The 25884-nt window shown below is 40.1% G+C and overlaps 1 protein-coding gene across 1 annotated transcript; it reads right to left on the reverse strand.

The window, feature by feature from the left end:
• Nucleotides 1–24288, reverse strand: BUD13 (BUD13 homolog). The gene is made up of 10 exons (XM_061145061.1): nt 24101–24288; nt 22080–22173; nt 20168–20252; nt 16302–17069; nt 14375–14679; nt 12420–12525; nt 11924–12062; nt 11423–11607; nt 11101–11182; nt 1–402 (listed from the first exon to the last, which is right to left on the reverse strand). Exons 1-10 carry the CDS (start codon nt 24241–24243, stop codon nt 309–311), a joined length of 2001 nt encoding a protein of 666 aa, XP_061001044.1. The 5' UTR covers nt 24244–24288; the 3' UTR covers nt 1–308.
• Between the last annotated feature and the right edge of the window lie 1596 nt (nt 24289–25884).

Genomic DNA, 25884 nt, shown 5'->3' on the forward strand with positions numbered 1-25884 from the left:
TTATTTTAAAAAAATAAATGTGTGTTTATTAAAAAAGAAATACCCTAACCAAGAACAAGCTCTGTACAGAGAAATCAACATTCCTCTGAAAGCCAGCAACCGGCAGTGTCAGCGCACCTGAGATGTATGGTCCTTCGTCCAAATATTACGTCTCAAATATTCTTCTGTAGTCAAAATTGGCATTCAACAAGTTGCTGGTCTGTGTGGCCCTGATTATTAGCATAGACGACTGTTACAGCTGAATGTCTGTAACAGCTGCTCTATGTCCACTATCACAACCCACAGTCACTCCCACAGCCTCAGCAAAGTTACATATCCTCAACACTCCACTTGTAGGCAAGTTCCTCCACCGCCTTCTTGCTGGCAAGCCTGGCAAAGCGCTTCTGTTCAAATCCATTGGATCTGCAATCAAGAGATACTGATCAGCCAGAATCCTGAACTGAACATGTATGTTTGAAATAAAGAAGAGTTCACAATCTAATGAACAAAAAGGAAAGTGAAAGTACTTAAGACATAAGCAACAGAATCAGAAAGACAAAATACATAATCCACCCTTTTATTAGTCCTTGTTCAGAGCCTTTTTCCCATTCATTTTGACAACTGTTTCAAATATTTACCACTCTCTAAAGGTCCAACTCATTCTCAACTGATGTCTATATATTATACTTTATCCATGCATTACACAAACATTTAGTGAATTCTTATTATACTAGGTACTGTGTCATGAAAATGAGTATAATATAGCACCTGTCCTGATATACTCAGACTAGTGGAGGAGACTGACATTTGAACAAATAATTAAAACAAAAGGCACAGGTTATGGTAGAAATATGCACTGGGTATCACAGAAGCAGAAAGGGGACCTTGCTTAGCTTGGAAGCGGAGTGGACAAGAATGATCAGGAAAGGCTTCATGGAGGGGGTCCTTATGCTAGGTCTGAAAAGACAGAGTGAAGCAAAGAGTCAGAAGGGTCAGGAGGGCATTTCAGCACACAGCACAGCAGGAGCAACAAGACAAAGGCACAAAAATAAGAAATGGTATGGTACACGCAAGGAACCAAAGTCAAGTTACATGGCTGGAGCTAAAACACAGAGGCCACAACATAATGAGCACTACAGGCCAGAATGCAAAGCCTAGATTTCACATAGCAAGGATAAATTCTTTTAAAAATTTTTCATTGGCGTATAGTTGATTTACAATGTTGTGTTAGTTTCAGGTATACAACAAAGTGAACCAGTTATATATATACACACATGAAATGAAAAACGAAATGAAAGTCGTTCAGTCGTATCTGACTCTTTGTGATCCCATGGACTATACAGTCCATGGAATTCTCCAGGCCAGAATACTGGAGTGGGTAGCCTTTACCTTCTCCAGGGGATCTTCCCAACCCAGGGACCAAACCCAGGTCTCCCACTCATGTATCATGTATCACCTCCTCGAGCTGGCATTCATTCCCTGATCACAATCTCCCAGGACTGAATCTACTCTTCCTTTGTGCTCCCAAGGCATCTTGAACACCCTCTATAGTAATACTTAGCAAGCAGCACTGAAATTATCTACTCGTCTGTCTTCTTCTGTAGAGACAAAGTGAGTTGGCGTGCTCCAGGACCGTCTTTTACTAATTGTGAGACCCTAGCACCTAGTACACAGCTGCTCATGTTATAACGTGCACTGTTACTGAACACTTAGTGATGGGGATGACAGGTTTCCCCCTTTCTTCAGGCCTTACCTAAGGGATGAGTTGGGTGAGTAATGAAAGGCTCAGTAAGAAGGGAAGCTTATTAAGAATGGCATCATCTCCAACCTTAGAAGCATGCATGGTGTTCTAGAGCCCAAGGAAACCACTGCTTCTTGCCTGAGGAATAACTACTTAAGAGAATCAACAATAATATGATCATACAAACAAAGGTCCTATGAATAACAAACATAACCCTAAATAGAATCAAAAAAGCAAACTGCAAAAGAACTTACAGTGGAAAGAGCTTTAGACTAAAGCATCAGATGTCCCAGGTCTAATTCCAGCTTTTTCAGGCGAGCTGAAAAACTCTTAAGTAAGTTGTGAAATTTATCAGGGGCTCAGTTTCTCTTTAAATAATGTTAAGTTAGATTAACTGACCTTATGGATTTTCCTAACTACAACATACTATAGATCTGTTCTAGAAATATTCACTTGGCAAAAATAGACAAGAGTAGAAAAGGCAATGAAAGAATTAATAATCAGAAATAAAGCAAGGGTGAGAAAGAAAACTAAAAAGGAAAACTCTAGGAGAAAATATGAAAAGTGTAGGAAAACTACAGGGAGAGATGGAGACAAATTATACCAGTAAAAAACCAGGTCAAGGAGAGTTGTAAGTTTTGGGTCCAGAAATTTGAAAAAAATAGAGGAAAAAAAGAACTCAATATAGCAGGGAATATCTTTAGGGTTGTGGCTATAAAAAGATCTACTTCTGGCTATACAGCAAATGAGTATTCTGAAAAATCCTCCTGCTACCAAAGAGCTGACAGACAATATCCTGCAGACCAAAGCAGGAAACAAGCCTGAAGCCACAGCCAACCTGACAGTACTCGCCAGTGTCAGGAACCAGAGCTCTGGGTTTAGATGGCAGCTTGAGGGACAGAAGATGATGCCTTAGGCCCACATACAGCAGCACCGCAGATTCCAATCACGGCAGGGAACTCAAGCAGACTAACCTGCTCTCAGGGAACAATTATAACATCTGGACAAAATATAAAGACACGGTATGTGAAGTACTTGAAGGCATGAGTGACCAAAAGCAGGCAGAACTTGAGTGGGAGTTTACTGTGGGAAGAGATTTGTGAAGCTTTTTGCTGGAGGGCACTTCCCAAACTGCACAGCTCATGGAGGCAGAAGGCCACAGGCTTACTGGCTTTAGGTATGAGAGCACAGTGGGCAGAGCAGCCAGAAAACCAGTAACAAAACACTGAACAGGAGGAAGCTTCAAAAGGGACGAACCCCCAGTCTATATACAAACTGCACCCAAAGTTTTGGCGAACAGCTAACCTGTGCTTGCGCAGGGGGAACCCCAATGGGCCCCTGAAAAAGCAGCAGCTGGAAACTAAAAGAACTGAGCAGGAACTCAGCTGCTGCCCACTATGAAGGAGATAAGTGTTTGGAGTTCAAATACAGTCAAGTTAACTGTCTGCTGGAATAAAAATCAACACACCTCAAAGGAATTATTAGAATTCAAAGTCTCCACAACGTATCATTCATAATGTCCAGCATAACATTTTAAAATGACCAGATACGTAAAGAAACAGTAAAATGTGATCAAACTCAAGAAAAACTATGAATAGAAACCAATGCTGAGATAACCCAAATGTTGCAATTAGCAGACAGGACTTCAAAGCACGAATTATAAATATTCTCAAGGGAAAATAAATTGATTCACAATGAATGAATAGGCAGGAAATCTCAGCAGAGAAATATGTCAAATGGGAATTCTAGAGTTGAAAAATAAACTAGCTGAAACAAAAAATTCAGTGTATGAGTCTAATAAGCTGAAGATGGCAGATGAGTCAATCAACTTGAAATGAGATCAATAGAAATTATTTCATCTTAAGAACAGAGAGGAAAATCATGATAGAAAAATGAACAGGACTTCAGACAACTGTGACACAATATCAAATAGTGGAAACAGTACAATTGAAGAAGGGAAAGTGGTTTTAAAAAAATAGTAACTGGGCAAAAAAATAGCAGAATGTGAAAAGCACAGACTCATAAATCAAAAAATTCAACAAACTCAAAAAAGGATCAACACAAAGAAAAACCATAGGTAGGTACATCACAATCAAACTGCTGAAAACCAAAGACCAGAAGAAAATTGTGAAAGCTGCCAGAGAAAACCAATATGTTATAATGTGTGTATGTTGAGGTTGGGGGCAGTGGGACAATGAAACAAATTGACTTCCAATTGGAAACAACGGTGGCCAGAAAGTGATGAAAGATCTTTAAAGAGCTGTCACTGAAGTCTAGAATTGTCAATCCAGAGTTCCATGTGTTGGTCTGAAACCTCAGGAGTTTCCTGGGTGTAATCTGAAACTGGCTCCCATACATGGAGAAGCAAAGACCAAAGAAAGAGGCAGACCAGTCCAGATTGGCAGGTGGCAGGTTTAATAAGCAAGGGAATTTACATAAAAGGTTTTTTGTCTTGGGCAACCCCACCAAAAAACAGATCTCTGTACCTGCCTCTCAGAACTTTAAATGTTTATACAGAGCCCTTATGGGTTCAGTCACATATTCAGTCCAGACGATCTCAACACCCTATTCTCTCAAGGTTGCATCCTTGAAAACGCTACAGTATGGGAAGAGTAGGCATGATGTACGTTCCAAGGACAGGAGAGAGATAAGGGCCTCCAACTGCCTGCGTCCAGTTTATGGGTCAACCAGTGGTCACATCCTCTCAATAACCTCCTCCAATGCAGCCAGTGAAACAATCCTTCAGCAATGAAGGTGAGAAAAAGTTCTCTGATTTAATTAACAGAACTATGCCAATGCCACCTCCTGGCTTTGATAATGTACTATGGTTATATAAGATGTTATCATTGGGAGAAACTGGCTGAAGAGTACACTAATAATATTTTTTTCAGGTTTTTCTGAGTCCAAGACTTTTCTAAAATTAAAGCTTTTTTTTTAAAAAAAAAGGTAAAATAAAGACATTTTCATTTCAACAAAACTGTATGTGTTGCCAATGGATCTGCACTGAAGGAATAATAAAATTTCCTAATTTCTTTAAGAAAAAAAGACCACCACCAGAAACGGTAACTATATGAGCAAATACTAACAACTACACTTTTTTTCTTTGGTTTTCTTAGTTTCTTTAAAAATACACAACTGCAAAGTAAAAATTTTACCACTGTATTATGGGATCTATTATATTTTTAAAGTAATATGTATGAAAATATGTACTTTTTATGCACAGTTTCAAAGAACAGCAAGGACAGATAAGAAAGCCTTCCTAGGTAAACAAAGCAAACAAATAGAGGAAAACAACAGAAGGGGAAAGTCTAGAGATCTCTTCAAGAAAATTTGAGATACCAAGGGAACATTTCATGCAAAGATGGACACAATAAAGGACACAAATGGTATGGACCTAAAAGAAGCAGAAGATATTAAGAAGAGGTGCCAGGAATACACAGAAGAACTATACAAAAAAGATCTTCATGATCCAGATAACCATAATGGTGTGATCACTCACCTAGAGCCACACATTCTGGAATGTGAAGTGGGCCCTGGGAAGCATCACTATGAACAAAGCTAGTGGAGGTGATGGAATTCCAGTTGCACTACTTAAAATTCTAAAAGATGATGCTGTAAAAGTGCTGCACTCAATATGTCAGCAAATATGGAAAAGTCAGCAGTGTCTACAGGACTGGAAAATGTCAGTTTTCATTCCAATCCCAAAGAACGGGAATGCCAAAGAATGTTCAAACTACCGCACAATTGCACTCATCTCACACGCTAGCAAAGTAATATTGAAAATTCTCTAAGTGAGGCTTTAACAGTACATGAACCGAGAACTTCCAGATGTTCAAGCTAGATTTAGAAAAGGTAGACAAACCAAAGATCAAATTGCCAACATCCACTGGACCACAGAAAAACCAAGAGAGTTCCAGAAAAACATCTATTTCTGCTTTATTGACAACGCCAAAGCCTTTGACTATGTGGATCTCAACAAACTGTGGGAAATTCTTCAAGAGACAGGAATACCAGACCACCTTACCTGCCTCCTGAGAATCTGTATCAAGGGCAAGAAGCAATAGTTAGAACCAGAATTGGAACAACAGACTGGTTTCAAATAGGGAAAGGAGTACGTCAAGGCTGTATATTGTCACCCTCCTTATTTCACTTCTATGCAAGATACATCACACAAAATGCTGGGTTGGATGAAACACAAGCTAGAATCAAGACTGCTGGGAGAAATATCAATATCTCAGATATGCATGACACCACTGTAATGGCAGAAAGTGAAGAAGAACCAAAGAGCCTCTTGATGAAGGTAAAAGAGGAGAATGAAAAAGCTGGCTTAAAACTCAACATTCATAAAACTTAATATCATGGTATCTGGTTCCATCACTTCATAGCGAACAGACGGGGAAACAATGAGACTTTATTTTCTTGGGCTCAAAAATCACTGCAGATGTTGTCTGTAGCCATGAAATTAAAAGACGCTTGCTTCTTGTAAGAAAAGCTATGACCAACCTAGACAGCATATTAAAAAGCAGAGACATAAAAAAAAAAAAAAAAGCAGAGACATTACTCTGCCAACAAAGGTCCATCTAGTCAAAGCTATGGTTTTTCCAGCAGTCATGTATGGATGTGAGAGTTGGACCATAAAGGAGGCTGAATGCCAAAGAATTGATGCTTTTGAACTGTGGTGTTGGAGAAGACACTTGAGAATCCCTTAGACTGCAAAGATATCAAACCAGTCAATCCTAAAGGAAGTCAATCCTGAAAATTCATTAGAAGGACTGAAGTTGAAGTTGAAGCTCCAATACTTTGGCCACCTGATGAGAAGAGCCGACTCATTAGAAAAGACCCTGATGCTGGGAAAGATTGAAGGCAGGGGAAGAAGGGGACAACAGAGGACGAGATGGCTGGATGGCATCACTGACTCAATGGACATGAGTTTCAACAAGCTCTGGGAGACGGTGAAGGACAGGGAAGCCTGGTGTGCTGCAGTCCATGGGGTCACAAGGAGTCGGACACAACTGAGTGACTGAACAACAACATGAAAATAATAGTAACAAAAACAGATTAAGCGGAAATACAGTGTTGCAAGATTCTTACATTTCATGTGAAATAGAACAATTACAACTGTCATTAGGCTATGATAAGTTAAAGATATATATTGTAATCCTCACAGCAAAAACTAAAAAAAAAAAAAAAAAAATTGCAGAGGTATAACTGAAAGGAAAACAAAGCAATTAAGGTTCAAAACTAAATCCACACACCTAAAATCTAAACACTGACAATATCAAATTCTGGATAGGTTATGGAGCAACAGAAATCCCCACCCTTTGCAGTAATGTAAAATGATACAGCCACTTTGGAAGACAACTGGCAGTGTCTTATGAAAGTGAACATAATCTCAACAAAACAAAATAGCAATTTTTGGGTATTTACCCAAGTAAACTGAAAACTGTATCCACATTAAAAGCCATACATGATTGTTTACTGCAGCTTTATCCACAATGTTAAAAACCAGGAGCAACCAAGATGTCCTTCAACTGGGGAATAAACAGACTGTGGTATACCCATACAATGCAATACTACTCAGTGATAAACAAGGAATGAAGTACTGATTCATTCAAGAACACAGATGAATCTTAAATGCATTTTGCTAAGTGCAAAAAGTCTGACTCAAGCATTGGTGGTATACTGGTTACCATAGCTGCCTTTCAAAAAGTCTGACTCAAAAGGTTACATACTGTATGATTCCATTCATGTAACATTCTGGAAAAGATAAAATTATAAGGGATGGAAAACAAGAGCAGAAATTACAATGGGTTGGTGGAGGAGGAATAAGTAACTAAAAGGTGACTTACACAGGAAATTTTAAAATGGTGACTCTACTCATTTGTCAAATCCAACAGAACTTACACCAAAAAGAGTAAACACTAATATAAGTAAATTATAAAAGAAAAAAATTACCCAGGATATCTGGGGGTGGGGAGGGGACTGACTCTTTATGTCTACACATGAAAGAACTACACATAAATCCATGATTAGATGGTAAATGAGGTTCTCATTTCTAAATTTCTCAATTTTGAAATTGCTTTATGTGCATCTTGGGATGAGCAAAATGAATAGTGGATAGTGGGTGCCCCTTTCTCAATGTTGGGGAGAGAATTTATAGGTAAAGAAAAAAGAAAGGTAATACTTGGTTAGAGTCAGTTACATCAGTATGAACTCATATTTATATATGCATATATATAACATACTTCCAGATGGACACAGAAACAATTATAGATATGTGTGTATACACACATACAGACTACTATACATGCATTACCTAGCTCTGTCTGCTGAGAGGATCTAGAAGCAATGACACTTCAGTAATAATAAGCATTCTAGCAGTTATATCTTGGTTTCCAAATACCATTCTCCATTAAAAGCTGCCAGGGTTTCTTAGAGAAATGGCAATTCTTTAGGGCTGGGGCAGAAAAAGTATAAGGAAGTAAAAGAATGCTCAAAAAGGAAATGGCTGGGGCAGTAAAAGGGACACCTGACAGAATTTCCAGTATTCAAGGAATGGAACAAAAAAGATAACATAAGCAACAAAATAAATAATATACCACTAGATTACAGTACAAAGTATAATATACATGAGTCCATACTAATAAATGATTGAACAAATAAATGGGGAGGTAAAACAGATCTTCCTTACAGAAAATATCTAAATAATACACGGAGATACTCTTCCATAGTTCTTCTTCCAAGTATAAGCTGAACTCAGCGACTCACTTCCAAAGCAGAGAGTATAAAAGAAAAAGAAGAGTAATTTTAAAGTTGAGAAACCTGGCAAACACTCACTATCTTAACCAAGTGATCCCGGTTAACATTACTAGTGATGTCATGTGGGTATCATGTAACCCCTAAAACGACGTGATGAGAAGGACATTTCACTACTGTGGAATTCTCTGCAAAAACCCATAGCGTCCAGGCTAACCATCAGAAAAACATCAAACAAACTCAACCAAGGAACATTTCACAAAAACACCTGACAGTATCCCCACAAAACTGCTAAGGTTACAAAAAGCAGAAAGACCGAGAAGCTGGCGCAGAGCAGGAGACAGAGGAGACAGGACACTGAGCACGGTGTGGTGCACGGAAAGGCATCTGTGAACAGAAGAAGAAAACTCACAGAAAGCTGATGAAGTCCAAATGAAGTCTGGTACACTAATAACATGCTAATGTTGGTTTCCTAGATTTGATTACTGTATCATGATAATATGGTAACAAAATTAGATAAGGTATGTATAAGAAATGTTTGCAGATTTACTATATATATAAAACTATTCCAAAACAGATAGAATACAAATATTTTTTCAAAACACTACCCCCAAACAACTGCAAAATACACATTATCTTCAAGTGCAAATGGGGTATTCACCGAGGTAAACCATATACTGGGCCACTAAACATGTCTCAACAAATTTAAAAAGATCAAAAATTATAGCATTATTTTCAAAATATTAGAGTATATTCTCTAACCTCAATGTAATTACATTGGAAATCAATAAGATATCTAGACTAGTCTAAATGTTTGGAATTCTAAAACACACTTCTAAGTAATTCATGGGTCAAAGAGTGAACCAAAAAGAAAATCAGAAAATATTTTGAACAAATCCAACATACATTCCTGAAAAAAGACTTTCCTAAGCCAACTGGGAACAGAAATTTCTCAACTCAATAAAGGAAATTTATCCCCCCACCAAAAAAACTACAGTTTATAAAACTTAATGGTAAAAAGACTGCATGTTTTCCTCCTAAGGTTAGAAACAGGGTAAAAGACGTCTGCTTTAACTACCTCCACTCAACATATGCACTGGGAGCTCTAGCTAGTGTAATAGCACAAGAAAAAGAAACAAAAGACATCTGGATTGGAAAGGAAGAAGTAACACTGTCTATATTCACAGAAGACTCATTCCTCAAGGTTCAAAATCTGGTAGAAGCTACAAAAAGCCATTGTATGAAGTGACCTTCGCTTCAAGGAAAGTGGCTGATATAATATTGGGTTGTTGCTAATGATAAAATTGGAGCTTTAGAGCATACATTAGAATTTTTTTAAACTTTAGCTTTGGTAATATGGTAACAAACTACCACGGACTCCTTTAGCTTCTAGTTATTTAAAGATTTTCTGTGATGAGATCAAAGTTAATGTTAGTATATAATCATTATCTGATATTGTACATAAAATATGTCAACATTTGAAAGGCCTGAAAAACTCAGCAAATCAATGAACAGTAGATGATGCTATAAAGTCACGCATGAGTAAAAGATCAAGACAAAGTAGAAAAAGGACCAATACATTTTAATCTAACAGAATGAAAAGATTTTTGATATGGTTTCTGATTCCATATTACAAGTAATCATTAAGAAACTTATTGAGTTTTTGTGGAATATTAAAAAAAATCTAATACACCTTCCTTTCCTAACTACCTGTGTATAAATTTGAATTTTCTTCCTATATTTCAACTAAACATATTGCAACAGACTAAATCCCAATGTATTCTATTAGCCCAGACATTAATGAGATTTGCAAAAATGCAAATCAAAGCTATTCTTCTCACTTTTTCATTCAGAAAATATAGTTATTTTTCTTTAAAAGCAGGGTAAATATGCTATTGTAATGGCTTTTTTAAAATAAATACTTTTAAAACTATTTAATTTCTCATATGGTAAATATTAACATATATAACCCACATAAAACTTCTTGGAGTCCTAAATAATCTTTAAGAGTATAAAAGGGTCTTGAGATTACAAAGTTTGAAAGTCACTGTGCTACATGATAGAACTATATGTCCTTTAGCAGGCAAGAGATGGAATTTAACAGGAAGTAGAGGGACTGACTGCAGATAGAGGCACATACAATTCACCCACGATAGCATACAGAAAGTTAAGTGTATGTGGGTACAGACGTGGGTAGGTGAACAGATAAGGCAGTAGGGGTCAGTGCGACATTACAAGAGACTCACTCCTAAGGCAGTGAAGAAAAGGTTCAAGGGCTACACTTTAAAGATACAATATACAGAAGGCTACAGACTAGCACCCATCACTCAATCCTCTCTAAACCTTACAGAATATCACCAGAAGTGACCAACATCAAAAAAAAGGTATCTATCTGGACCACCTCAGTTATTTACCCAGAACTTTAAAAAGCTTTGAAAAGGAAAAGAGGAGTGTAATGAGCATGGGAAATGGGATGTGAGAAACAGAAGCGAGTAAACTGCACACTACTAACCTTGTAATTAGAGCAGAGAATAAGGCAGAGTGTACAATGATTTGAGAACAGTCAGGGAAGGTTAGGGTTACAAGGAAGAGAAAACAAAACTGTAGGAAATATTCAGGCTTACCTGTCCACTCCATCCCAGCGATACCCTGGCCAGATATTGAATCTGTTGGGAGGGGGTGCAGGGCCACTGTAGCGAGGTCTCACTAAAGATGAGAGAGAGAGAAAAGTTAGTTATCTATGTAATTTAATTCAGAGCTGAATGACAGTGAGGAAAAAAAATTTTATACAGAAATCTGTGATTGACTTCAACTTAAATTCCCAAATACAAGGAATCTGAAATTATACGGGAAAGCCTTCTTTGCACGTATTTATGTATCATCACTCTAATGATTCTCTCTCTTCACATACATCACCTCTATCTCTGATGATCCCAGAAGGCTCACCTTTCTTATTCTTGTTCTCCTTGGCCTTATTCTTCTTGATAAAGTTGGCCATGGGGTCCCCCTCTCTTTCCTGTTCTCTCAGCATCCGATCCAGATCTTCATCATCAATATAGCGGGCCAGAGGCTTTTGCATTTCCTTCACTGCATCCTCCACATTTTGTTGCTGCTGCCGGGTCTGGGCAAGCCTAGACAAAAACAACCAGGAGTGTCTGCTATCCTGTTTAACATCTCCACTCTTACACTGAGATGGACCATACTGCTACACGTGAAGAGCCTCCTCTTCCTAGCAGTCTAGGGCAAATACTGAAAAAGGTACCATTCCCAGAATACCAACCAGAAGTGTGAAATACGTCAGTATGCAGGAAGCAGACTGGGCACCCTGAAGTTCCCAGTCCTGAAAACAGCTGTAAAGGCAGAACAATGAACTAACTGGTCAGGAGAGTAGAGAAATTACTTCCTCCAGTAACCACAGTCTTGTGTTCCTTTCAGTGGCTCTCTTACCCTTTGCCCCACTGAGCATACAGCTCATCTCTCTCCGAGTCCTTCTCTGCTTTTCTCCTCTGCTCTAAACGCTCCAGTTTCAAATTCCTCTTACGACCAGACTTATCTCGAAATACAGTTTCAGCATGTTGGAATTCAGCTGCAAAGGAAAAGTATGCTTTTAAAGATAAACAAAAAGGTGTCAAAATCAGAAATAACATTCTAACAGCTGAAATCAACCACTTAGCGTTCTGATGAAGGATAAGAACTTTCACGGCCAGACCACAAGTAGTCCTTACCAACATCTAAGTGCATATTGGTAATGATTCTGAAAATTAACATTTTTTAAGAAGGAAAAGATCCACTTGAACCCAATGAGAAGTTAAAACAAAGCAGAAAATCAGAGCTGAAATTTGATAGCAATTAAAAATTTTAAATATCAGATAAATTAGCTATCTTTTTTAAAAAGTAAAAGCTACATGAGCCTCAACTGTTCTCTGTACTTTCACAATTTTACCTTCAAATGCCATGGTCTCTTGGTCCCGTTTCTTGAGCTCCTGCTGCTCTCGCTGTATGTCAGTAAACACCAACCCAGTTTTAGCCCCAGAATACATGTGTGCAGCCTAGGCAATGGAAAAGGGAGCATCCAACATTAATGAGACAATGTGGCAACAGGCTCTGTGGGCGTACACAGTTATGTCTGAGGATCAGCAATAACCAAACCAAAAACACTATCTTATATTCTCATTATCAAACATAGGATTGGCAAAATAGAAGAAATAAAACTGAATTTCATGGAAAATTAACAGTACTGTTAAGTTTAAGAGCAAACAGAAACACAAACCAAAAATTTACTAAAGGGAAGGCTGAAAAAAGTGGAAGTTTTAGTCGTTCAGTCATGTCCAACTCTTTGTTAACTCCATGGACTGTAGCCTGCCTGGTTCTTCTGTCCATGGAATTCTCCAGGCAAGAATACTGGAGTGGGTAGCCATTCTCTTCTCCAGGGAATCTTCCCCACTCAGGGATCAAATCCGGATCTCCTATACTGCAGGCTGATTCTTAACCATCTGCGCCAAAGGGTAGGCTAAGCATCTGTATCTTGGACTTTTCAGCGTATAAACTGCATACATGAAGACTCTCAGGTCACCTGCTCAGAAACCTCTATCAAGCTCTGAGCCCTTCAGTAGAGATGAACACTGATAAAATATTCCCTTTAAACCACAAAGTCAAGCAAACCTACCAATTTCAAACCTGAAATTGTGGCTGTATTTCAGGATAATGACAAGATATGGCCAAATTCAAACTTTTTACTAAAACCCACCCTGTATCAAAATAATAAACCACCCCGCAATCAATGTATATAAATTATATCCTAATATCCTTAAGCAATGTGCTAGGGACTTCCCTGAAGTCCAGTGGTTTTCAATCCTTGGTTGGGGAACTGAATAAAGATCCTGCATGCCATGTGACATGGTCAAAAAAAAAGCAATGTGCTAAAATCTGATTGATATTAAATTGTCCATGGACTAAGCAGATACATACAAATGTCACGGGGTCCAGCTGAAACACTGACCTCACTCCGTTCCCCACATCCTGGGTTAGGGACTGACTGGTCCACCCTACCAGGACCACATGGACTAGAGGAGACTTACCTGAAAAGTCTGTGTTGGAGGTAACACGCACATCACAGGCTCTTTCTTAACCAACTCACTAGAATAACATTTCTTTTTACTCTTTTTCTTTCTTGGTTTTTGGAATAACATTTTTGTACTAGTGGTGGTGTTCTTTACAACACAATTACTTGGGGTTCATGTGGATTTTGTTAATTCAGCCTTCATCACAGACTTAAAATAATACAAAACACTTACTTCCCAGGCGATGTGATTTCTAAAAGTCGTTTTATATTTTAAATGTCTCTCTTTAAACTCTGGATACAAAGACCTACAGTCCAATTTATAATAGTAAATGGCTTACACTAAATGCTTACTTTGTCCCAGGCCCTGGGCTAAGAGTTTTACTTACACTACCTCATTTAATTCTCAAAAGATCCTGAAGTATGTACTACTATCATCTACATTTTAAAGATGAAGAAGCTGAGACTTAGAGATATTATGTATCTTGCTCAAATCTCACATAAGTAGAATTCCATGTGTGATCGGTTTGACATAAAGTTCATGCTCCTAACTCCATTCTATAAACTACATTCTCAGTTTGTTCATAAGAAATAGAAAGTTTTGTTTAAACTATTAAAATGAGATTTGTGGAACTGAGAGAATATAAAGGCAGATGCTATTTAGGAAATCTGCTACTTGCCAGTTCCCCTGGGCTGGGTTAGGTAGTCTTGCGTTCAGAGAGAAGAAAAGAGCTCTAGAGGTGCTATGCGCTAGATTTCTCCGGCTTGGATCTCTGAGACCTGTACAGAGCTAGAAGATGAGTTACTCTAAACCAAGACATGGCTCCTTAAGTTCTCACCTTCTTTCCCAGAGGCTGACTCCTTCGAGGTGGAGACAGATCAGAATCAGAAGATTTGGCCCTCTGCTTTCTCCTTGGTGGAGAGAGGTCAGAATCAGAGCTCCGATGCCTAGGTCTATTCCGCGGAGGTGACAGATCGGAATCGGAATCCTGGGGCCCTGAACTGTGTTTGTACCGTGGGGGAGAAAGATCTGAATCAGAGGTTTTCCTACTGTCACCTGGGTAGGAAGAAGAGTCCAAGGTGTGACTCTGATGTTTCCTGGGTGGAGAGCTTGTGTGATGTTTCCTATGGGTGGGGGAAGAGCCTAGAAATTGAAGAGTAAAGATTTTAATCCCCTTGGCAGAATCTAAAAAAGAATGTACCACGCTAAAGTTCAACATTCATTTAGTCCTCTTGTGAGGAACTATCCCTAACCTAAACATAAGTACACATGACAAGGGAGAAGAGCAAAGTCAGAGATAACTTTTAAAACCAATGGGTGGGGTTCTATTCCCAAGTTACTAGTTACTGTGACTAGCACGAGACATCTCAACATCCTCATTTGTGCCATATTTATCCACACATAGAGGCCAAAACAAACTGAACTCAGGGCTCAGTGCCATTGTTAGTCGCTCAATCGTAGCCGACTCTTTGCAACTCCATGGACTGTAGCCCTCCAGGCTCCTCTTCCATGGAATTTTCCAGGCAAGAATACTGGAGTGGGTTGACATTCCCTTTTCCAAGGGATCATCCTGATCCAAGGGACTGAACCCAGGTATCCCACAGTGCAGGTAGATTCTTTCACTATCTGAGCCACCCAGGAAGCCCTAGCAAGTTAAGATGACCTAGAATACATTCTGGGTTTCCTGGTGGCTCAGATGGTAAAGAATCTGCCTGAATGCAGGAGACCCAGGTTTGACACCTGGGTCAGGAAGATCCCCTGGAGGAGGAAATGGCAACTTACTCTAGTCTTCTTCTGGAGAATTCATGAACAGAGGAGCCTGGTGGGCTACGGTCAGAAAGAGTCAAACACAAGTGAGTGACTAACACACACACACATACACAGAATATATTCTGATGTCTTTTGACTAAAACATAACAATGTATTTGAATTAAAAATTAAAGCAGTACCTAAGGACAAAAGATGGAGCAAACAAATTTCATCACACAGGTGAGCCACAGACACAGGCATCACAAACCACCTCCCCCAAAGGCGATCTGCAGTGCGTACCAACAGTCCTGTAAGCAAAGAACCCCTCCCTGAGCCAGTAAATCAATTTCTGCTTTGTTTCCCAGGAAACGTATCTAAAAGCACTTCAATTCCCAGGAAGTCTGTCTAGAAATAGATATGGAAATAATCCAGAACAGAGCAACAGTTTACGTATAAGGATGTTCATTATACAATTACAGAGGAAAAGGTTTAGAAATAACCTAAAATATGCAATATTAGGAGACTGGTTAATGGAACACCAACAAAAATTATATTTTAACAAAGAGATATTTTATGACGAGGGAAAGATAATGCTAAGTGAAAAAACCAAGCAAGGTTACACATGCAACACTTACTTACTGCCTAGACAAGTCTCAACTACATCAAAAATGACTAGAAAAAAAGACTAAAAGAACACTGGCTACAAGAGACTGCCTCTGACTGGACAGAATTTTGTGTGATCTTTTTCTACATTTCTATACATTCCAAAGTTTCTGCAACAAACATGTAGTATTTTCACGAGGTGGGGAGAATGAACAAAAAAATACGTAAAAACTTCCACCCTACTACTGTTAATCCTTAACTCTCCTCAGCCCAACCTCTCACCATTTCCCTCCAGTTTTTAAAACCCCAAAGCTCCATTCTCACTTCTAAAGACCACAAATACCCAGTAAAGCACCTAAAAGACCCAAAAGAAAGCACTCTGAGAATAAGTCCCCCTGTGGACAAATGCTCACCTTTAGAATCATGCTGCTTACTTCCAACATGGGATGTTGCTTGCTTTTTTCGTGAAGGAGAGAGGTCTGAGTCATACTCATATTTGCTATTCTTTGGGAGTGATGGATTAGAAGGTCCTGGCCCCTTCCGATGTGGAGAAGTTTTGCTAGAGCTTTCTGGGGCTTCACTGCTTTTGGTTCTGGGCAGTGAGTGAGGAACATGAGAAGCCAAGTCAGTGGAATTATGATGGGCCCTCCTGAGCTGTGATCTATCCAGAGAGTCAAGAGTCCTTCTAGGTTGAGCTGTGTCAGGGGAGCAATTACGGGCCCTTCTGGCGGGAGAGAGATCTGAGGAACTGTGGTAGGCCCTCCTAGGAGGAGATGAATCTGGGGTGTCATGACGGGTCCTCCTAGGAGGAGATGGATCTGGGGTATCATGACGAACCTTCCTAGGAGGAGAAGAATCCGGAGTGTCATGACGAACCTTCCTAGGAGGAGATGAACCCGGGGTGTCTTGACAGGCCTTCCTAGGAGGAGATGAATCCGGGGTGTCATGACAGGCCCTCCTAGGAGGAGATGAATCCGGGGTGTCATGACGAACCTTCCTAGGAGGAGATGAATCCGGGGTGTCATGACGAACCTTTCTTGGAGGAGATGGATCTGGAGTGTCATGACGAACCCTTCTAGGAGGAGATGGATCCGGGGTGTCATGACGAACCTTCCTAGGAGGAGATGAATCCGGGGTGTCATGACAGAACTGTCTGTGTGAGGGTATATCTTCACTGTGGCCTAAACACAAATAGCAAAGAATCAGATTCCCATAAATGCTCTGTCATCCCTATAACCAAAGTTTCAAAAAACACCCCAGCAGGATACATCTCAAAACTACTAAGAAAGCCCAAAAGGTATGCACAGCTACTTTACAGCAGTAAAGCAGCACTCATGAATATCCTAAGAGAAACTGCTCACATTTGCCTAACAGGTCACAAATCTGCAAGGCACTTTAAATGTATTTTTCATGTTGTATCTTGTTAGGTAAGCAGGGCAGGTATCCTTGTTTTCACAGACATGAAAACAGAGACCCTAAGAAGCTAAGTGGTTTCCTACCTAGGGGTCATTGCTACTAAGATGAAGACAAAGGCTAGAACCCCGACCTTCTAATCCCAATCCAATGCTCGTCCCCAAAATTTATTTGTATGGAATTCTCCATGAGAAGCTCCCACTGATATTTAACTTAGGCAATTCACAGTTTGCACCCACTCTTCTCTCAAAAGGCAAACTGAACAATTCTGTGCCACATCAAAATGAAATCCTGTGAGCTACTTAATCTATGCCATTGTGCTCCTTATTAAAAGCAGCAAGAGCACCAGAAAGAAAGAAAGATCGGCACTTTACTGATCACCTGCTGCATGCCCATGTCTATAGAGATTATTTCATTTAATTCTCACAACAAGCCTAGGAGATAAATATTGTTCTCCTCATATTATAGATAAAGAAGCTGATACTCACAAAGACTAAGTAATTTGCCAAAATCATATTGTTAGTAAGTGGTGAAATGAATATCCAAACTCAGATCTGTCTGACTCCAGAGTCCACAAACAATCTTTAAAATGGAAACAGTTTGAGACTTTTGATATTCAAAGACATAACAGAATGAAATGTTTATAGCAAATCCACAGAGTGACTAAATCAAGTTTCTCTTCTCCTCCTATCTCTTATCATTGAGCTCCCTAAGCAAATATAAACAACTAAAAGTTGAGTGGGATCCAATGAATATTTGTTAATGGGTGAATTAAACAAGTCACCTCCTTTACTTTGGAGAATAGGCTCCTCTGACCAGAATCCACCCCTCAGAGAAAAGTAATGATATCTGTAGGGTGTATGCACGCGAGATAAGTTGTTTCAGTCATGTCCGACTCTTTGCAACCCTATGGACTTTAGCCCACCAGGCTCCTCTGTCCATGGGACTCTCCAGGCAAGAATACTGGAGTGGGTTGCCATGCCCTCCTCCAGCGGATCTCCCTGACCCAGGAATCGAGCCTGCATCTCTTCTGTCTCCTACATGGCAAGAGGGTTCTTTACCACTTGCGTCACCTAGGAAGTACCTGACAGTAAATCTAATCCACATAGTTGATAAATCCCATGATATTTATAAAAAGCTGGAGGTATAACCCTCCCAGACTTCAGACTATACTACAAAGCTATAATAATCAAAACAGCATGGTCCTGGAACAAAAAGAGGGATATAGATCAATGACACAGAATAGAGAGCCAGAAATAAACCCATATACCTATGGTCCATTAATCTATGACAAAGGAGGCAAGAATATATAATGGAGAAAAGACAGTCTCTTCAATAGGTGGTTCTGAGAAAACTGGATAGCCACATGCAGAACAATGAAATTAAAACATTCCCTCACACCATATATAAAAATAAACTCAAGTGGTTCAAAAACCTACATGTAAGCCCTAAAACTACAAAACTAGTAAAGAATACATATAGGTGGGACATTCTTTGACATAAATCATAACAATATTTTCCTAGCTCAGTCTCCTTAGGCAAAAGAAATAAAAGCACAAATAAACAAATGGGACCTAATTACACTAAAAGCTTTTGCACAGCAAAGGAAACTATCAACAAAATAAAAGACAAGCTATGGAATGGGAGGACGTACCTGCAAATACAGCAACCAACAAAAAATAAAACCCAACCCAATCAAAAAATGGGCAGAAGACTTAATAGACTTAATTAGACATAATTAAATAGACATAAATAGACATAATTCCAAAGACATACATATGGCTAACAAGCACATGAAAAGATGCTCAACATTGCTAATTATTAAAGAAATACAAATCAAAACCCCAATAAGGTACCACCTCACACCTGTTAGAATGGTTATCATCAAAGTCTACCAAGGGAATTTGCTGGTTGTCCAATGATTAGGACTCTGCACTTCCAGTGCAGGGGGGCATGGGGCTGATCCCTGGTCAGGGAACTAAGATTCTGCAAGTCATGCAGCATGACCAAAAAAAGGAATACAACATATTATTTAAAAAAATATTCTACTAATAAATGTAGGAGAGGAAATGGAAAAAAGGGAACCCAAGTGTAAACTGGTGTAGTCACTATGGAAAACAGTATGGAGGTTCCTTGAAAAACCAGAACAGAACTACCATGTGATGGAGCAATTCCACTCCTGCGTATACATCCGGGAAAAATAAAAACACTAATTTAAAAAGATAGATGCAGCCCAATGTTTACAGCAGCACTATTTCTAAAGCCAAGACATGGAAACAACTCAAGTGCCCAGCAAGACAAAATTTTTGGTTTAAGAAGTTGTGGGATACACACACACACACACACACACACACGAATATTATTCAGCCATGAAGAAGAATGAGATATTGCCATTTGTAGCAACATGGATGGACCTAGAGAATATCATACTAAGTGAAGTCAGACAGAAAGATAAATATTATATGACAGAATTTACATGTAGAAACTAAAAAATAACACAGATGAATCTGTATACACAACAGAAACATACTCACAGACATAGAAAACACACTTATGATTACCAAAGGGGAAGGGGGAAGAACTAACTTAGAAGTATGGGATTAACAGATACAAACCACTATACATAAAATAGATAAGCCATGAGGAATTACTGTACAGGCCAGGGAACTAAATTCAATATCCTATAATATCTTAAATGAAAAATTATCTGAAAATATATATATACGCATAACTGACTTTGCCATATACCTAGAAGTAACACAATACTGTAAATCAACCATACTTCAATTTTAGAAAAAAGAAAAAAAAAGATAAATGTCTTTCCCCATTAATGAGAAATTCAGATTTATCTGTTACTGGAACTCACTCCCCAGAAGCTTCCATTTAGCACTGGAACGAAAGGCTTCCATCTGCTTTACCTCTTCTGGCCGCTCATCCACAAACTCAGCCACCTGTGGAAGTGAGAACAACACTTGAAGGAAATCCACAGGATCCAGCCAAGCAGCAGTGCTATCTGAAGAACCTGAAGTTATGACTATTCCACTCCTAACAATACATGGCTCACGAAGACCCAAAACAGCCCTGAAGAAACAGATAGTGGTCCTCAGTTACATGTGCTCCATAAACATGTGAATGTCACTGGATGGTTTAATTATAGATCTTTCTCTGACTCATCAATTTCCCTCCAGATGTTCATTTCTTTTATTACAAACCTTTTTATTAACTTGCCTGGTGTAACAACTGCCACTCAAAGCTAAAAGCTAAACTCCTTTTACCTGTTTACCACTCCACTCAGAGTAAAAACCCAGGCAGGGTTCCTGTCATACCTATAATCCAGTAAGGGATTTGGACTCTTTATGAAAGCTTTACTGTAGATCACAAAGATAGTTTTTCTAGAATTCCACCAAAAGAAGTCATGAAAATGTACAAAAACTCATAGAATCTTTAAGGGATAAGACCATATTTCCTATCACCCAAATTCCCAAATAAGTCTGGAATCTTCCCTACAGTATCCTTGATAAATGATCACTCATGTAGTCCCTCCTGACAGAGAACCAATTCACTGACAGGGAACTCATGTTACAAGGTGGTCCGCTGCATTTGGGGGCTAGAAAGTTCTTGGTTGTATTGGACCTGTATCTACCTTCCTGTAACTTCTTTCTATTCACCCAAGTTCTGACCTCTGATGCAAATGATCCTCTTTCCACATGACAGACCTACAACTATGAGCAAAGCACTGTTTTGTGCTTTACTTATATTACCTCACTCAATCTTCACAAAAGCCCTGCAAAGAAAGGCTCTACATTACTAAGAGCAAATTATGGTTCAGAGACGTAACTATCTCCTTTCCACCTTGCTTCTCAGCAATTCTGAGCAAGAGTCCCATAGCCATACCAATGCTAACTTATTTACCTATGCTTTTGACCACCTTGCTCTTACTTATCCTTCAAAACTCAATTCAGATATCTCCATCCTTCAAGGAATCTCCCATCTTCATGGGCTAAAAAATGTGCTCGCTCCCTTGGGTTCTAAGAGCACTTGGCACGTATGTGAGTGGCTTCCCCACTGGCGCAGCTGGTAAAGAATCCACCTGCAATGCAAGTGATGCAGGAGACACAGTTCAATCCCTGAGTCAGGAAGATCCTTGGAGAAGGAAATGGAAACCCACTCCAGTATTCTTGCCTGGGAAATCCAGGGACAGAGGAGCCTGGCAGGCTACAATCCATGAGGTCGCAAAAGAGTCAGACACAACTTAGCGACTAAACAACATATGTGAACTGTATCTCCGACATGCATCATATCGCTGAAATTATTTGAAATTCAGTCTCCCATTCTAAGGATATGACCTCTAAAGTATAAATACTATATTCTACTAATCTACATACCTGCTGTACCTAGGCAAGAGTATACAATCTTAAAGCTTAGTTCAATCAGTAAATAAAAGGAGCAAGTAACATATCCTTTCATGGAAACTGAACAGTGTTTTTAAGGTATGTTCCAACAAATTGAACCATGGCTAATTCTAATCACAACTCTTTATCACTGACATTGAGGAATCCTGTCTCTCTATGATTAGTTCCTACTTCTAGGCAGATAGAGCCCTCCATATACAAAGACTATATATAGGCATCATCAAAGAAAACTACTTTAAAATAGCTCCTGGAAAATGTCACCTCTTCTCTGACCTTAACTTTCCTCCTTACTATCTACCCTGCATTGGGAGCTGAGATTAAGAGGCTTGCATTTCAAAGTCCTCAGAGCCTCAAAAAGATACATACCACAGGCAAATCTCCATCATCTTCCTCTTCTTCCTTTTCTGCTTTAGTGGTTGAGATAGATGTCCAGCTCACGTCATCATCCACAATTCGCATTCTAAAGGTGAAAAATAAAAGACCAAAAAAAGAAGAATCATTCTTGGATAACAGCCCACAAACATTCATCTCTGGTTTTAGGCTAAAGTTCAAAATCCTATAAGATCCTACGGTCCATTCTTTGCCAGTATGGCCAATTTCATCTTGCACCACTGTCTCCTCAATTCACTACTCACTAGTCATCTTCTGATGCCTAGAATGAGCCAAATTCCTTTCCATATCAGTTTCACATATTCAGTTCCTTCCCTCTGCCTGACCTACTCTTCTTATTCTCTACTGAGAAACTCTTAGTCATTCTTAAAAGCCTAGCATATATGTAAATTCCTTGAGCAGACCTTACAAAACTATTCCCCTTACCTCTCCCAACTAAGAATCCCTGTTACACATTCTTGGAGTACTTTCATTTATCACAAAGGAAATAAATCAACTAGTTGCATAATTAGTTCTTTAAAGACTGTATCCCCATTAAACTATAAGCTCCATCAGAGTAGGGACAGTGATATCTCATTCACAGTGACATCCTCACTGTGATAGATGAAGTACTCAATAAATGTTTGTTACATGGATCAACTATGAATGAGTCCAAAGAATAATGACTGCCATGATGTAAACCGTTATTATTAACAGTTATTATTTGAAAAGCCAGATTACTAATCACAACCACCATTTAATATAAGTGATATAATTCAATATTACTGTGACTTTAAAGATGAAAAAACTGAGGCTTAGAGAGATGAAATACCTTGTCCAAGGCCACACAACTCATCAAGTGGCACAGCTAGGACTGAAAGACTGATCAATGTTACTTTAAAGCTCAAGACAATTTCACTACAAGGCACTGCCTCCAGGAAATCCACACAAGTCAGAGGGGTCAGAAGACAGCAAGAATAACGCAAGAACCAAAGAGTTAACTAACTAAATGGGTTAGTTCTTTGGAACTATTTGACTTTACAGGGTATATTAGTTTCTAGAGCTGCCTAACAAAGGACCACAAACTGAGTGGCTTAAAACAACAGAAATGTATTCCCTCACAGTCCAGAGAATTCAAGTCTGAAATCAAGGTGTGTGCAAGGCAATGTCCACCAGGAAAGGTTCCAGGGAAAGATCTTTCCCTGACTCTTCCAACTTCTAGTAGCCTCTGTCGGCTGCATAAATCCAGTCCAGCCTCGGCCTCCATCTTCACCTGGTAATTTCTCCCTCTAAGCCTGTTTCTGTAGCCAAATTTCTCTTTTCTTAAAAGGACACTCGTTTATACTGGACATCTTAACTAATTATATCTGCAAAGACCCTACTTCTAAATAGTGTCACATGCTAAGGTTCTGGTTTGGAGGGGAGGGACAGTACTCAACCCAATACACTAGGCCACATAAGTTTTCTCGTTTGAACAGTGGGGATAGCAAAAATATCTACTTCTTAATACTGTTATGACTCTTAAATAAAATCATGTCTAAAGTACTCACAACGGTACCAGGCACATGACAAGAACGGTATAAACGTGAGTTGGTATTGTTGGTAGTAGTAGGAGGAGTAACAGGAAGTGAGCATAGGTCAGGACCCCAGTCCTTGGCTTAGGAGAACCCGCACGGGCAGGTTCTGTGCCGCTAATATCCCAGCACAGAGCCTTTGAATTCGTTTCACCTTTATTCTCAGGACACAACATTGACTTTCTGCGGGAGAACGGAATGCTACAAAGGCGGGAAAAGACTAATAAAAGTTACAACCCGGCCTGAACACACTGGAGATACTGCCCAGGGGCGCGAGCAGCGGCCTGAGAGGGCTCTGAGCACAGGCAGGGTCAGGCGAGCAGTCCGGGGCGCGGGGCCGCCGGGGCCGCCGGCGAGGAGCCCAGCAAGAGCCGGGCCGAGGGCGGAGCGGGAAGGTGAGGGGCGGCGGGCCGCGAGGACCTCACCCCGCCAGGGCCAACTCACCCCTTGCCGCCGGCCCCGCTAGGCTTCGGCCGCTTTTTCCGACGCTTGCGGCCGGACTCAGGGCCCCCGTCGACGCCGGCATCTGCCCCAGACAAGTAACGCTTCAGGTACTCGGCCTTGGAGAGCGGTGGAGCTGCCGCCATGGCAGCGGCGGGAGACGGCTCGGGGATAGGGACAAAATTGTTGAACGCGAAACGGAACAGCGGCGAACTAGAGGGCGGGGCCAGGACCGGAAGTGACGGTACGTTTGGAAGTGTTGGGCGGACAGGTGCGGGTCTCGGAATCTTGGAGGGCCGAAGAACAGGAACACGCACACTTACGGGGCCCACTCTACATCCCCTCTGACCCGGCAATTGTGTTTCTTCTCTTCGTCCTTCCATCTGCTCAAAGAACTGTGCAGCAAGCGCTGTTGTGGTCGCGAGGCTACATCCGTGACTCCAACAAGACTTCCCCCAGCAGCTTCAGAAGCACCAGAGTCATGTGCTCTGGAGTTGCAGTCCATCTACGTTTGAGTTCTGGCTCGGTAACTTGCTAAATGTGAGAGGCCCGGGGCAAGTTACTTAACAAAATGGGGATAATAATGACATGGAACTCAATGATTAGGTGGACTAAGATAATATTACTGTGCAAAGTGCTTCGGACAACTGGCACATTGTGTTTAAGTAATTTTTAATATGTTTAGGAGGAGAGCAATCTGCTTTAAGGGGCTTTCAAGAGAGTAATTCAGGATTCCAAACCCAGTATAATTATGATGAAAAATATGGTCGTTTCTAACCTATGTAACTTACCCACATTTGATACCAGTTGTCCCCAGATTTTGTGCAAACTCTTCCCAATGAAAAGAACCTGGATCTATTGATGTTTTCAGCATGGCAAAAGAGAGAAGCTAGAGAGAATGAATTCTAACACTCAAGTTTGGGAAGATTTTTCTTCTTGAGGTTTTAAGAGCTGTACTTGAATTATCTTATTTAACCCTCACATTTCTCACGTGGTTTTATTACCTTTACGTTACAGATGAGAACACTGAAGCGTGAAGAGATTAAGTTGCCCAACTTCACATAGCTAGAACATATGACCCTTGGGATCAGAGACTAAAAAAGTGGGGTGCAAGAGGTAATCCAAATTTTTTGAAAAATAAGTTAGTTTGTATATTTTACTTATCTCACCATATGGTCAATTTTTTGGTCACTGTTTTAAGGGATATATATTAGTCAATGAGGCATTATTATACCTAATAAATAAAAACACATATCTTGGGACACAGGTTCAAAAAATATACCTGATAGAACAGGTTTGAGATTACGCCCTGAGGCCTGAACTTTAAACCACTGTAATACTGAGTGGGCACAGCACAGGCCCAGGAAGACAAGAAGGCTGAGTCTCTTAGGGCCTGTGAGAAGGGGCACTGGATTGATAGGGCCTCACTAGCTGGAAGGCCCCTTGGGTTCATTCACAACACCGCCTTGGCATCTAGTCCACTTTAACGTATCTCAAGCTGAACTCCACAGCCCAGCGTCCTCCCTGGTGTCAGTAGGCATGGGGAAAGTCTCACAGTTCTGCTCCAGGAATGTTACCAGTAGAGTCCTCTCAACCCCATCACCTCCTGCCCATTTCTGTCTTCAGTTCCACCTCCAACCATTCTACTGACTACCAAATCTTAGCCTGACAAGGCCAAGCTCAGGTCTTAAGCCTACCTCACAGGGCTCAAGGATCAAATTAATTCACAACCAGTGGCATGGCCAGAGGGGCATGGATTCAATCCCCGGTTGGCCCTTTCTCTGCAG

This window comes from Dama dama, chromosome 1, assembly GCF_033118175.1.
Source record: "Dama dama isolate Ldn47 chromosome 1, ASM3311817v1, whole genome shotgun sequence".
NCBI lineage: Eukaryota > Metazoa > Chordata > Mammalia > Artiodactyla > Cervidae > Dama > Dama dama.

What these genes read in the sequence shown, in the direction of transcription:
- BUD13 (XM_061145061.1), bottom strand. Translation starts at nt 24,243, where the DNA reads ATGGCGGCAGCTCCACCGCTCTCCAAGGCCGAGTACCTGAAGCGTTAC. An exon ending in GTCAGCCTCTGGGAAAGAAG is followed by an intron (nt 12,526 to 14,374) that starts GTGAGAACTTAA and finishes TCCATTGCCTAG; the next exon opens with GCTGCACACATGTATTCTGG. An exon ending in AGAGACCATGGCATTTGAAG is followed by an intron (nt 12,063 to 12,419) that starts GTAAAATTGTGA and finishes TTTCCTTTGCAG; the next exon opens with CTGAATTCCAACATGCTGAA.